The 13,379-nt window shown below is 50.6% G+C and overlaps 1 protein-coding gene across 1 annotated transcript; it reads right to left on the reverse strand.

Moving 5' to 3' along the window:
* Positions 1 to 3,998: 3,998 nt before the first annotated feature.
* Sox9 (SRY-box transcription factor 9) lies at positions 3,999 to 9,276 on the reverse strand. The gene is made up of 3 exons (XM_041635937.1): positions 8,498 to 9,276; positions 7,449 to 7,702; positions 3,999 to 6,912 (listed from the first exon to the last, which is right to left on the reverse strand). The coding sequence occupies exons 1-3, from the start codon at positions 8,926 to 8,928 to the stop codon at positions 6,074 to 6,076; spliced, it is 1,524 nt and encodes a 507-aa protein (XP_041491871.1). The 5' UTR covers positions 8,929 to 9,276; the 3' UTR covers positions 3,999 to 6,073.
* Between the last annotated feature and the right edge of the window lie 4,103 nt (positions 9,277 to 13,379).

Here is a 13,379-nt window from a genome sequence, read left to right on the forward strand (position 1 = left end):
ATCCAGAAGATGTGTCTAACAGTGGAGTCAACTCTGTATACATATCCCACAAACGTGTCTGGCTGTTTAGAGTTCATGCAAATTTGAGAGTGTCTCACCATGCTTTATTTGTTCTTAAAAATAAAAGTGCCGGGTCTCCATGTTTAAGACCTCTGGCTGCTCTTTCAAAGGACTTGGGTTGGTTCTTAAAAAAAAAGTGCCGGGTCTCCATGTTTAAGACCTCTGGCTGCTCTTTCAAAGGACTTGGGTTGGATTCTTAGCACTCACCCGACAGCTCACAACTATCTGTACCTTCCATTCCTGGGGATCCAACACCCCCTTCTGGCTTTCATAGGCATTATGCATGCAGGCTGTGCATAGACATTTGCCGGGAAGACATCCATACACATAAAATAAATCAACTTAAAACAAGAGTGACTCTCCAGAAATCCAGACTAAAGCAGTTGTGATCCACGGATGTTGGAGTAAGACTCCAGCCAGAGTTCCACAAATGGTTTAGCTGTGGGAGTTCACGGGAACCCTGGAAAAATCCAGAAGAGAGGAGATGTAGGAAGGAGAAGACGAAAGTGGCAAGAAGAGCACAGTGTGAAAATGTGATCGAGGTCACATTTCTTCTTGACTTTCCCTAACTTAAGCTCTGGGATGCTTACGGGTGATATTACTGTGTAGAAGGAGCTGCAGGCCGCTTCCTGCCACCCAGCTCCCAGCCACCGGCTAGCTTTACCCAAAATAATTACACAGAAACTGTATTCTTTTAAACACTGCTTGGCCCATTAGCTCTAGACTCTTACTGGCTAACTCTCATATCTTGCTTTAACCCATATCTAATAATGTGTGTAGCACCACGAGATGGTGGCTTACCAGGAAGATTCTAGTGTACGTCCATCTTGGGCTGGAGCTTCATTGCATCTGACCTGGAGAGGAGAGGCACGGTGTCTGCCTAACTTCCCTTCTTCCCAGCATTCTGTTCTGTCTACTCCACCTACCTAATTTTCTGACCTATCAGGCCAAGCAGTTTTCTTTATTGATTAACCAATGAAACAACAGATTGACAAATGACCTCCTCACATCATTCCTGGAGGAGGGAAACCATATGCATCTCTGAACAGTGAGTAGCTTGTAGAAGGACCAGTGCTAAAATGCCATCCATTCTTGTTTAGTTTCTGTTCTGTGTGTGACCGTAAGTAGCTTGGGAAGAAGAGGGTTTGTTTCACCCTACAGGCTACCATTCATCGTTGTGGGACGTCAGGGCAGAAGCAGAAATCCCGTAGGAATGTTACTTACTCGCTTGCTTCAGGGTGCATACCCAGCTGTCTTTCTAATACAGCCCATGTTCTCCTGCCTTGGAATAGTGCTACCCGCAGTGGGCTGGGCCCTTTGGCATCAGTTAGCAGTCAAGAAAAGGCCCCACAGACATGCTGCAGCCCAATCTGATGGAGGCAGTCCTTCAGCTGAAGTTCCCTCTTTGACATATATCAAGTTGACAACCAAGGCGAGCCGTTGGAGTCACGTGGGTGTAATCTATGTTCGTGCCCTCATGTTCATGGATGTAATGAGAGGTTGGCTTTAGTTAAGGACCTACTGAATGCCAGGCACTACTGAGAACAGACAGAAGGGTCACATTTCCAGTATCTGATGGTGGGGTTTACTGGTCAGTTTATGGTGGAGGGCAGGTCCAGCTTCACCCTCCTGCCTTTAGAGAATGGCTCTTGCAATAAAATAGCGTAAAAGGCTTCAGAGATGGCTCAGTTGGTAAAGGATTTGCTGCACAAGATGAGGTGCTGAGAATGTCTTCTGTGATAGCTCAGGCTTGAATCTCAGTGCTGGGGAGGCAGAGGTAGGAAGCTCCCTGGAGCTCACTTGTTAGTTAGCCTCACCTACTGGCAGAGTGAACCCAGGCCAGTGAACCCCTGGTTCATCTTCTCCATAATAAACCTGTCTCTGGTTATAGTGACAGTTCACCTATCAATTCAATGTAAGAAAAAAAAAAATGCCTCAGAAGGATGAGGATGTAGGAAACGATGAGAGTATTGGAAGTGAGAAAGTCAAAACCCAGCTCAGATTCCTCCATGTAGTTCAAGATTAATAATGAACCACAAAGACACTGATTCTAAATTGCTTGTATTATTCCTTTTTGTTGAAAAAAAAATCCTTTTTTTTTTTTGGTAAGCTAGAAAAGCTGAAGTTGAACACAAATAAACAAGTTCCCGTGGGTGTAAATGTTGTTGCTGATTTTGATATTGTGATATTGCCGTTGCTGTGGGCTCTCCGAGGTCCACAGCCTGTGTTCATGTTGCCAGGGTGATAAGCCCCATGTTTTTGGATTTACCATAAAACTTTCTCTAAAACATTTCATAATCTGGTGACATTGGGCTTTGGCTAGATCTAGTGAGTATGTGGGTGGGCGGCCGTGAGACGGATTCTGAAGAATGTCCTTGGGACCCTCTGCTGTATCCTGGGTATTTATTCCATATTGGAGACCACTAAGGAGCCCTTGATGAGTCTTGCTTTACAAAATCCTAGTACAGAAGAGCTGTTTTTCAGACCAACAGTCAGCCTCAGTCTGTATCTGGAGTAGTGGTGACTGAAAATTTCTCCAAAATAATCTTGTCGACGGTAAAGTGCAGCTGTAAACATTCTCAGAAAAGGAAGAAGCTGAGGCATCAGGTGGATAAATTGCCCTGAGCCACCCTGATACATGTATGTCACAACAGAACATCCTGTCTCTCAGAAGGCCCGACTGGGCACAATAAGGAAAAGGCAGCAGGCTTTAGACTGGGCCTGTGGGAGAGTCAGTGTGTGGAGATTAGGAGGAGTAAGGTGGATAAGACTTAGTGGCTACCACGGACTGTTTGAAAAAAGGGCTTTGTGAGAGCTAGCAGGAGTGGGAAGAAGAAGACACTTTTGTCAGGGTGGTGGACAAACTCCGGGACTATCTCACTCCTAAGGACAAGAACCTGATGTCTGGAGGTGCAGAGAGAGCTCTCCGTAGTCCCCCACAGATCCCAGGCCCTCAGTCAAGGTTTGCGGGAGGAATTTGCAAGGGAGACCTCAAACTAATGTTACCTTTGTTGGATAACTATCATTGTCCTGGTCGCCCTGATCCTGGTGTGGGAGTTTAGCCAGGAAAGCAGCAGAGCACTTTGCCTGGAGTGGTAGAGGTGACTTTACCTTCTTAGACACAGGGCCCCATCAGCTGGGGGGAGGTGCCTGGAGGAGGTGGGAGGGAAGGAGGAGTGACTTCATCTGTTTAATGAAAAATGACCTGAATGTCGCTCTGAACCTGGAAACTCCCCATCGAATTGGGGCCAAAGAAAACAGGATTAGGCCATATTTCTCCGAGGATGGCTCCTCTGCATCTCTCTGTGATGAGTTAAACCGGAGGGGGGTGGGCGGCAATCTCTCTTCGTTGTCTCTGCAGAGTAATCAGGAGAGGCGGAAATGGTTTCAGGGGTTAATTGGGCAGGCTTTCCCCTGTCTCCCCCTCGTCTCCTTTAGGTAGGCCAACCTTCTTTCCCTCTGGCTTCACCGCCTGGCAAGTGGACACCCCATTTCTTTGGTATGTGTCCATAATAACATAGAGTTTGCCATATGGCATTCAGATAAAAGAGCCACTCCCTCTGGCATTTGGTCTCCTGACAGGCGGCTGATGTCCGGCCTAATGTTCCCTCTCCCCTCTGACCTCCATAGGAGAACAGCGTCTGCCCTGAAGCAGAGGGGTTTGAAAACCACAACACACATTTTGCCAGAGCCGGCAACACTGACATGACATTTTCTGTGTGGCTTGTTGGGGTGACCCTTTCCAAGAGGCTTTGTGTTCAGGTTTGGGGGTGTGGGAGACTCAGTCTTTCACTGCGCAGTTTAAAATTGGCAAGGGAAGCCATCAAATCAAATCGAAACCACCACTAAGATCATCACCCTCTTACAATCTCTTTTGTACCCGGAACCCTCAAGTCAGCCTTTAACTGGAGAACGTAGGAAATAAATCCACAGGGCTGTTTTCACTTTAATGCAATGTATATTTATTGTAAACAATAATATACAAAAAAGAAAGGAAGGAAAGAAAGGTGAGTTCCACAGAGAACAAAAAGTTTGGAGGGGGGAAACAAACAAACACAAACACAAACCAAACCTTACCTAAAGAGAAAATAGGACTTATATGTCAGGTTTTTTTTTTTTAAGTTACAGAAATATTTTTTAAAAGGTCTGTTTTTATACAGAAATCGAAGGATGCCATATTATAAGAATGCTTTAAGGTTTTACTCTACTGGCTTCTAAGACTGTTAATATATCTTTTTTTTTAAATTAAAAAAAAAAAGTCTGCTGTTGTTGAAATTTGAAAAGCAATCCTCATCTTCTCCAGCCACAGCAGTGAGTAAGAACTAAGGTCTGTCCATCCCATGGATGTCTCTGTGCAGGAGAGCAGGCAGGGGGCTAGCCAGGACACAGGCTGGCAGGGGCTTGCGTTGACAACACGTGGACACTTCCACAGTCAGTCCAGGCAGCCCAAAGGCCCGTGGCAGAAAACACTGCAAACGACAAAGTGATGAGCGACGGCATTTGTACCTTCTCTTGTGTACACGACAGAGAAAAATAGGTTTCCAGCTTGTTATCAACAACAAAAACAACAAGGGGGGGGGGTGTAAAAACCACAAGGATGGACGAAAAGAAAGCATTTGTACAAATCTAGAATGAAGACTTCAAAGAGACTTGCTTTTAATAATAAAAAAAGATTAAAGATAAATTAAAAAAAATGGTTACAGTTAAGAACATAATTTAACAGATGACGATGCCCTTTGAGGAAGGCGCCAACAATCTACCTTAAAGACAGTAAATTAAAAAAGAAAAAAAAGGAAGGAGATTTTTTTTCTTAAAAAAAAAATGAAAACTCCTCCTGACAAAATAAATAATTTTAGCACGTGGAATGTCTTGAAGGTTAAACGCTGGTATTCAGGGAGGCACAGGTGACAGTCACAGTCTGAGCAGGCCTACTCCAGCATCTGCTGTGCACGTGGGGCCCAGGCAGGCAACCAGGGGGCAATGTGCTTGGGCACTTACAGGCTGCTTGAAAAAATCTTCCCCAAGAAAATACGGTCTCCTTGGCTTGCCGTTGGCTTTCCTTCTGAGGCTGCAGCCAGCAAGCAAAGGCAGGCACAGTGAATGTTCTAGGAACAGCGTTTGCATTTTCCCAGCAGCGGGGGTTTAAGGCTCAAGGTGTTCTTCTCATTTAAAAAATATATATCTATATGATAAAGCTCACCAATGTTCTCTATGTTTATTCCCCTTATTGCAAAATAAGGTTTTCTTTTTCTTTCTTTTTTTAAGGCAGCTGCTCCTGAAATCCGAGAGCCTGGAGAATTAACCAAAGCTCACCCCCAAAACTGATGATGTAACAAAACTCTATATTTATTTTTAATGTTATTATAACAATGCCTTTTTTTCTTTTTCTTTTTTTTCTTTTTTGTTTTTTTTTGTTTGTTTAAGGAGAAAGCATATCTGTACACAAATATTCTGGTTGCAAGGAAGGCTAGGGGACACTGTTGAACTACGAGTAGTTAAGCTGTTGGAAAAATAAGAGCATTTAATTTTTTATCTAAAATAGGTATAAATCCCCTCAAAATGGTAATGAATCATACACAGTACATACTAAAAGTATTTAAAATAGAGAATATTCCTCACAGAGGACTTTTTTTTCTTTAATTACGGCTAAAAAATAATTACAGAGTCCAAACAGGCAGGGAGATTCTCCAATCGTCCTCCAAGCTGACTCTGAAGGAACCAGGTCCTTCCTTGATGATCCAGGTGGGTCCATCTGGCCAAGAGTGGCCCGGCCATTTGCCATAGGTTGGCATGTGCTCGGATAATGTCTTAAAGTCTCTCTCCTGGAATCTCAGCACTAGTTACCTTCGCTTACATGTCTTTAAGAAATAGGGACAACGACAAAAAAAAAAAGTGTCCAAAGGAATTTCAACTGGTTCTTGATTTCTTCGGTTCTTTCTTTCTTTTCTTTCTTTTTTCTTTCTTTTCTTTTTTTTAACGATCAGCTCCATCGCCATCCCTCTTCAAGGGCTCCTCAGGGTCTGGTGAGCTGTGTGTAGACCGGTTGTTCCCAATGCTGAGGGCTGTGGGTCTGCGGGATAGAAGGGACTCCGGAGGTGTCAGCGATGGGGGTGTACATGGGGCGCTGCGCGGGGTTCATGTAGGTGAACGTAGAGTAGAGCCCCGAGCCCTGGCCCGCTGCGTGGCTGTAGTAAGAGCCGGAGTTCTGGTGGTCTGTGTAGTCGTACTGCGAGCGCGTGATGGGCGGGTAGGAGGGGCTGTAGTGCGGAAGGTTGAAGGGGCTGTAGGCGATCTGCTGCGGGGAGTGCTGCTGCTGCTCGCTGTAGTGGCTGGGGCTCAGTTGCTCTGTCTTGATGTGTGTTCTCTGGGACTGACCCGGCTCGCTGCTCAGTGTAGTGAGCGTGTGTGCCTGCTGCTGCGGGGGTGCCTGCTGCTGCTGCTGGGGCGCTTGCTGCTGCGGAGGCGCCTGCGGGGCTTGTGGGGCCTGCGGGGGCTGCGGCGGCGGAGGAGGTGGCGCCTGCTGCTTTGACATCCACACGTGGCCCGCGGTGGCAGGGGAGGCAGCGGTGCTGCTGATGCCATAGCTGCCGGTGTAGGTGACCTGACCGTGTGTAGCCGGCACCCCTGGGTGGCCATTGGGCGGCAAGTATTGGTCAAACTCATTGACGTCAAAGGTCTCGATGTTGGAGATGACGTCGCTGCTCAGCTCCCCGATGTCCACGTCGCGGAAGTCGATGGGGGGCTGTCTGCCCCCCTCTGCCAGAGGACGCCCCTCTCGCTTCAGGTCAACTTTGCCAGTTTGCACGTCGGTTTTGGGAGTGGTGGGTGGGGTCGGCGGACCCTGAGATTGCCCTGCAGGCAATAAAAGAGAAAGACAAACCGTAAAAAATCAACAAAGGGTGTGCAAAGCCCCTGGTCTTAGGAGCCCCCTGGGGAACCTCCCAGGTTGCTAAGGTGTCATTAGGACCCGAGCCTGCGCAGGAGGCGCGCTGCACCAGCGATAAGTCGCCCAATGATTAACCCGCAGGTACACACTAGGCAAGCTCCTTTTATCAGGGGAGGGGTCTGAGGTCCCAAGGGTCCGGAAGACTAAATTGCTACCTGTAGAAGAATGTGTGCTTTGGGGGTGAGGCGCAAAGAGAAAAGTGGGCAAGTTTCGCGAGGTGTGTGTGTGTGTGTGTGTGTGTGTGTGTGTGTATGTGTGTGTGTGTCCAGCGCGCCTGCCCATTTCGGTGGGTGCTGGACAGGGAGGGAGTGCAGGGAATTCCCTACTCCAAGGAGCGCGAAGTCCCCACCCAGATTCTCGGGGGGGGGGGGGAGCGCGCTTTAGGGTGTGCCCGGGGGGCCCAGAGTGGCTAAGTCTAGTGGGTCACCTTTGCTTTACTCACCAGAGTGCTCTCCCGGGGAGTGCACCTCGCTCATGCCCGAGGACGAGTGCGGGGAGTCTGCTTGGAGTGCCTTGAAGATGGCGTTGGGAGAGATGTGAGTCTGTTCTGTAGCCTCCTCGGCTTCTGCCTGCCCGTTCTTCACGGACTTCCTCCGCCGTGGCTGGTACTTGTAATCGGGGTGGTCTTTCTTGTGCTGCACGCGCAGCCGCTCCGCCTCCTCCACGAAGGGTCTCTTCTCGCTTTCGTTCAGCAGCCTGGGAAGAGGGGCAGAAGAAAAGGGGGGGGGGTCAGTCAAACCCCGGGAACTGTCATGTCCCCACCCCTCCTTCGCGCACTTCCCCTCCTCCCTCCATTCGGCTTGCCATCCTCCACTGAGACTCAGAACTTTTCTTTCTTTCTTCAAGAGCTCGGAGTCGACCTGAACGGTCACTCTTCGCCCCGCCCCCTCCCCGGCCTCCTCTTTTGGAAACCCTGAAGATGAAAATAGCTCCCTGCTGAGGCTGCTCTAAACGCCTTTGCTACCGGAGCGGTCCACCCCCCCCCCCCCACGCCCAACACCCTGTAAAAACTTTCCGAAAACCCACTTAAATTGCAAGAAGCTCTCTGTCGGTCCACGCCCCAACCGGTTCTCAGTAGCTTTCCCTACTTCTTGCCTGGGTCACTTCCATCCCAGCTTTCCCTTCATCCCTTCTTCCCAGGAAAGAGCGCAACTTGGGGGGGGGGGGGAGTGGTGGTGGGGAGATTGCTTTCCCTAATTTTTCTTTTCGAGGGGACCGAGTTGGCACACCCGTCACTCCCCTACCGCTACTAAAAGCGAGCACTTACGTGCTACACAACACCGTCCCCCCCCACCCCCGGCCGTCTCCAAGAGCTAACCCAAGAACTTTCTCAAACTCTGAGCCAACCTCCCCTAGCCGCTTCCCATCTCGCAGCCCTGCCCCTCAGATCCCAGGCTGCAACTCCTTGGCTCAGGGAGGCGGACCGCGGTCGGTGAGTGCAGCCCGTGTCCCGGTAGCCACCGAGCCCACCCTGCGGTCCCGCGCGCTCACCTCCAGAGTTTGCCCAGAGTCTTGCTGAGCTCGGCGTTGTGCAGATGCGGGTACTGGTCCGCCAGCTTCCTGCGCGCAGCCTGCGCCCACACCATGAAGGCGTTCATGGGCCGCTTGACATGTGGTTTGTTCTTGCTGGAGCCGTTGACGCGCACTGGCATGGGCACCAGCGTCCAGTCGTAGCCCTTCAGCACCTGGCTGACCGCTTCGCGGATGCACACGGGAAACTTGTCTTCTTCGCTCTCCTTCTTCAGATCCGGCTCGCCCTTGGGGAACGTGTTCTCCTGGGGCCGCGTGTTCTCCGTGTCGGAGCCTGAGCCCGAGGGGCAGGGCGAGCCAGCCGAGTCGTCGGACATGGTGGGGCTGGGGGCGCCGGACAGGCCCTTCTCCTGCTCGTCGGTCATCTTCATGAAGGGGTCCAGGAGATTCATACGCGAGCCCGGGGCAGGGGGCTGGTGGCTGGGAAAGGCGAGAAGCCGCAGCGGCTGGGGCTCCTCTTCCCTCGGCAGCCCGGACGCGGACGCCAAGCGAGCGGCTCCCGGGGAGATTGGCGCGCCACCGGGCTGGGGCGGTGAGTACTTAGCAGAGGAGCTGGGTGGCGGGTACTCAGCTGCCCGCTCCAAACCCCGGGAAGGCGAATCGAAGCGGAGATGGAAGGAAAGACAGGGAACGAAATCGGGGCCACTTGCACCCCTCTTTCTTGCAAAGAAAAGTTCCTGGACTGAGAACTGGTTAAGTTGTTGCCCCACTGAAGTTTCCAGGCAGTTCCGAGCAGCGCAGTCGGCTCTCCAACTCCCAGCCCCGGGTCTCTTTAATAAATACTCCCCCTTCACCTTAGAGACCTCTGGCCAATCACGGCTCGGCAGTCTTCAGGGTTGGCAAGTCGCTGATTGGACCGGATTTTGGAGAGGGGAGGGGGAGGAGGATTGTGGCTCCGGGTTGGGTGACGAGACACGAGGGGAGGAGAAGGGAGGGGAGCGCTGCCGGAGGGTGGATGGTGGGGTGAGGGGACTTGGAGGGGGGGGCGCCGCGGTGCAGGCGGGGGACCCGGGACGTCCGAGTGTGTAAGTTTGCTCTCTACTCTAGGAATGTCACAGTTTTGGAATCTCAGTGTGAAGCGGGGTGTGTGGGTGTGTGCGTGCACGCGCGCGCGCGTGTCTAGACTAGGACCCCCCCCCCCCCCACCACCACCACCACCACACGCATACATCCCACTACTTTTCGAAACTGTCTCCGCGGTACCCCGGTCTTCGCTGGCGTTTACAGCACTGGAAATTGCTACAGCCGCGCCTCAATGCGGATCTGGGCTTCTGCTCCCGGAGCCTGCCGGCTTCCAAAAGTGCTTAGAAATGGTCTTTTGGAAGCAAATGTTTGGGTGACTCAACGCCCGCTGTTCTTCTGTAATAATCCATATAAATAGATTAACGCGCTCTGGTTCTCCAAGGCTGGTGTGGTGGCTGGAGATTCTGCAGCGCTCTTGCAGAGGGAATCAATGAAAACCAAAGCAGGGCGCCAGCGAAGGCTGGCGGTGACCGGGCAGTCCCCGATTTTCTTGGCGGGTCCCGTGGTCCAAACCGACCTTGAACTGACAAGTCCTTTCCGGACCCCTCCTGCACTCGGACGCCCCTCGGTGTTAGGGTTATTACTTTAGAATTCTGCTTCTTGCCTGAGTCAGAAACGTCAGCAGGGTCACCACGGGAGCTTGCAAAACTGCTCCTGCGTGGAGGATGAAGTTTCCAAAGGTGGCAGCTCAGGGTGGCGAGGCCGAGGCGGCCCATGTAGACTGGAAAACTTCAGACAAAACGGGCCCTTTGGAGGAGCCCTGCCGCACTCTCGCTTGGGCCTTCCTTTACCTGGGAAGGCTAAGCTCTAGGCGTCGGGGCTTTAGTCATTGCCCTTTTAGACCTGAGCACAGGTGGGCGTTCTGGGGGAGGCCACGTAGGTGTCCGTTGTACTTTAAGAGTTCTTGGAGCCAGAGCTGTGTCACTGAGAACTCTTAGAACAAGGTTGGGTAAGGAAGAAATTATCTTTTTTGGAACGAATAAAAATCAGTTGCTACCGGGTGACATGCTCTCGGAACCACAAACAAACTTGCAGCGGTGGAAAAAAGAAAAACAACAGCAACTTGATTTAAAAACAAAAAGCCCTTTTCTGTTCCTTGCAAAGATTCTCTTTGAACTTATTAAATTATTGACAAAGTGAATCGGCCTGTAGCGTATCAAAGGTCCCCCCCCCCCCAATTTGCCAAGTGTGGACACTTAGAAGTAAACGAATCTTTTCTTCGGAATAATTTTGAAAAGCTAGTTTCCCCCTCGTTTTCTCCCGAAGTGGGCATTTGTTGTATGGGAAAAGGAACCCGTGAGGAGGTAGTAAGCCACAACCCGTTCAGTCGGTTGTTTTTTAAACGAATGTTACTCGAATTCCAAATCTCTAGTACCCTATAGTCTGCCTAGAGTTTAAGAGACGAGCAAACAATAGCCACGCATTCGCACCTCTCACTATTCTCGCAATCCGTAGGGAAAAAATATCATTTTCAGAGTGGGGGTCTAGTTTTGCCAGTGTGGACAGATTTCTGGGTCCTAGGAAGGACGTATTTATGTGACCACCAGACACCCGGTTGAAGAGATCAGGGCCCACTGGCAGATGTATTAAACTAGCGAGTTGTAATTTGTTGCAATTATCACGTTTTCTGGCACAAAAGCAATGAAAACGACTGTGGCCTTAAGGCATTTTGAAATATTTTATTAAACATTTGTTCACGAACACATACATTTATAAATATATCTTTAATACAACACATGGCAAGATGTGCTACCATATTTTAACGAGGCTTCTTGCATGTTTCTACTCTTTCACGCAAGCGTTTTTATATTCTTGAATCTTTTCGGAAACATTTTGAAATAGTCGAAATTAAAATTGCACTGCAATTTTCAGCAACATCCAGAGGGGGCGCCAAAAGCCCAGAAACTGTCTGGAACTTTGAGAAGCGGCTGGAAAACTTTCTCGCTGTGGTGGAGGGGCAGGGGGCCCGGGTGGGGGAGGTGGCAGTGGTGTGTTCCCCGCAGTCAGTACTGTTTCCAGGACGGAACTTATCTCTACAGGAGTTCCTATTCTCTCCTGTGCGGATTCAACTGTGTGCAGGAACCTGGGAAGTGCGTGTCTTCAGGGAATGGGGGTGGGGAAAGACCCGCAGATGCCAGCGTATTTCTTTAGCTCATAACTTGGAGAGTGAGAGGAAGGGAGAAGGCCCCCCTCGCTTCCCCAGGTGCCAAGAGTTATCTGTTGTGCCAAGATCGGGCCAGTCTGGTGGGTAGGCACCCTCAGTTTAAGAGTGACTGGGCCTGAATTTCTTCCAGGACCTGGACAGCCCACTCCCCACTCCCCACTGGGGCTCAGCCCACTGTGAGTTACCCTTTTCAGGTGCCCAGGCCTCTCCTTCCCGACCCGATTCTGGAAAGGCCTGCAGTCCTCAAGCCTAGGGACATTGGCTTGGGAAAGGGGAAAAGCTTCCTGGTCCAGACTAATGTTTAGATTACAGATCGGGAAGTCGAGGCTTGCTGCTCACAAGAGCCTTCTGCCCTAGCTGGATGCTCCGGGGTCTGCCATCTCCTGGGCGGAAGGAATGAAAAGATTGGAGACCAAGACTTTATGACGACTAAAGGTGCTTCGCAAATGACTGACACAGAGGTGCTAGTAGATCCCCAGAAATGTCGGGGAAGTCCTAGTCTGGGACCCTCCAGCAGTACAGGATCCAATTTCCTCGGTAGAGGCCCACTCATCCCCCTCCTGGTACTAGCGCAGGACAGGAGTAGGAGGAGGACACGAAAAGAGGGGCTTAGGGCTACTGCAGGGTCGGAGCTAGAGAGGATCCAGCTTCTGCTGGCCTCCCGGGAAGGTGGGAAGGCTCACACACTCTTTCCACGGGAAGAATTAAAGGCCTAAACCTCCCTACTTCAAAGTCCTTAGCAAGGACCTTTAGATCTAAAGGGGCCTTGGCTAAAGACTTTCACCAGGGTCCCGAATCCTAGGACGTACCAGCGCGTGGTAACCGATGCAATCCCCAGTAAGATCTCAACTCGGATATGACACAGAAAAGACACCCACCCTTTCTGCCTTCCAGTGACCAGACTAGGTCCACTTGAAGCAATCTCACACGACTTCAGATTCTGGCTGGATTGGAGGTTTTGGCGCAAGGGGCTACCAGACGCTCCCTCTTTCGTGATTTCCATTTTTCGCTGAGGCATGCAAATGTTTGTTCTTTGCTTTTCCAGCCACAGTTTCCTTTGGGAAGAGAGCGCCAGGTAAGCTCGAGTCTCAGGACAGGCGTTGGGCTGGATCGCAATAGTAACACAGCGGGAGAAAGAGGCAAAGCAGCAGAGTGTTTTGTAGACGCGCAATAAATATCTGGATAAATGCGGCCTTTGGACTGTTTGCTTGTGTGATTACAACGGCCAGACCTCCCAGCAACGCGTTCCTTAACCGCCTTTACACATACACGCTTATGCGTCCGTTTCTCTCCAAACCCGTGTTACTCAAACGGTAGCCCTAAAATGGGCAAATTTCCCCCTCCTATATTTGAAGAAAGAGAAGGATGAGTCACGGGGGAGATGTTGGATGAGGAGGTGTGACCAGCTATATGCCTCTATTTCCCCCCACCAACCAGGTCCTGAGACCCCCTCCCCCCCTTACACACACACACACACACACACACACACACACACACACACCCCTCCCGGGAGCATGAGGACCAGAGACTGACTATAAACTGGCTGTCTGAGCCTGGAAATGAAAAAGGAGGAGTGGAATGAGGGTGGGAGGCGCCTCCCTCTCAAGGGAGGACAACACTCCCAAGAAGAGAGCGATCTGCCTTCATCCTTGGTTT

Source organism: Microtus oregoni, unplaced genomic scaffold (genome assembly GCF_018167655.1).
Source record: "Microtus oregoni isolate MIOR12 unplaced genomic scaffold, Mior012 000048F_ref0000485, whole genome shotgun sequence".
NCBI classification, from domain to species: domain Eukaryota; kingdom Metazoa; phylum Chordata; class Mammalia; order Rodentia; family Cricetidae; genus Microtus; species Microtus oregoni.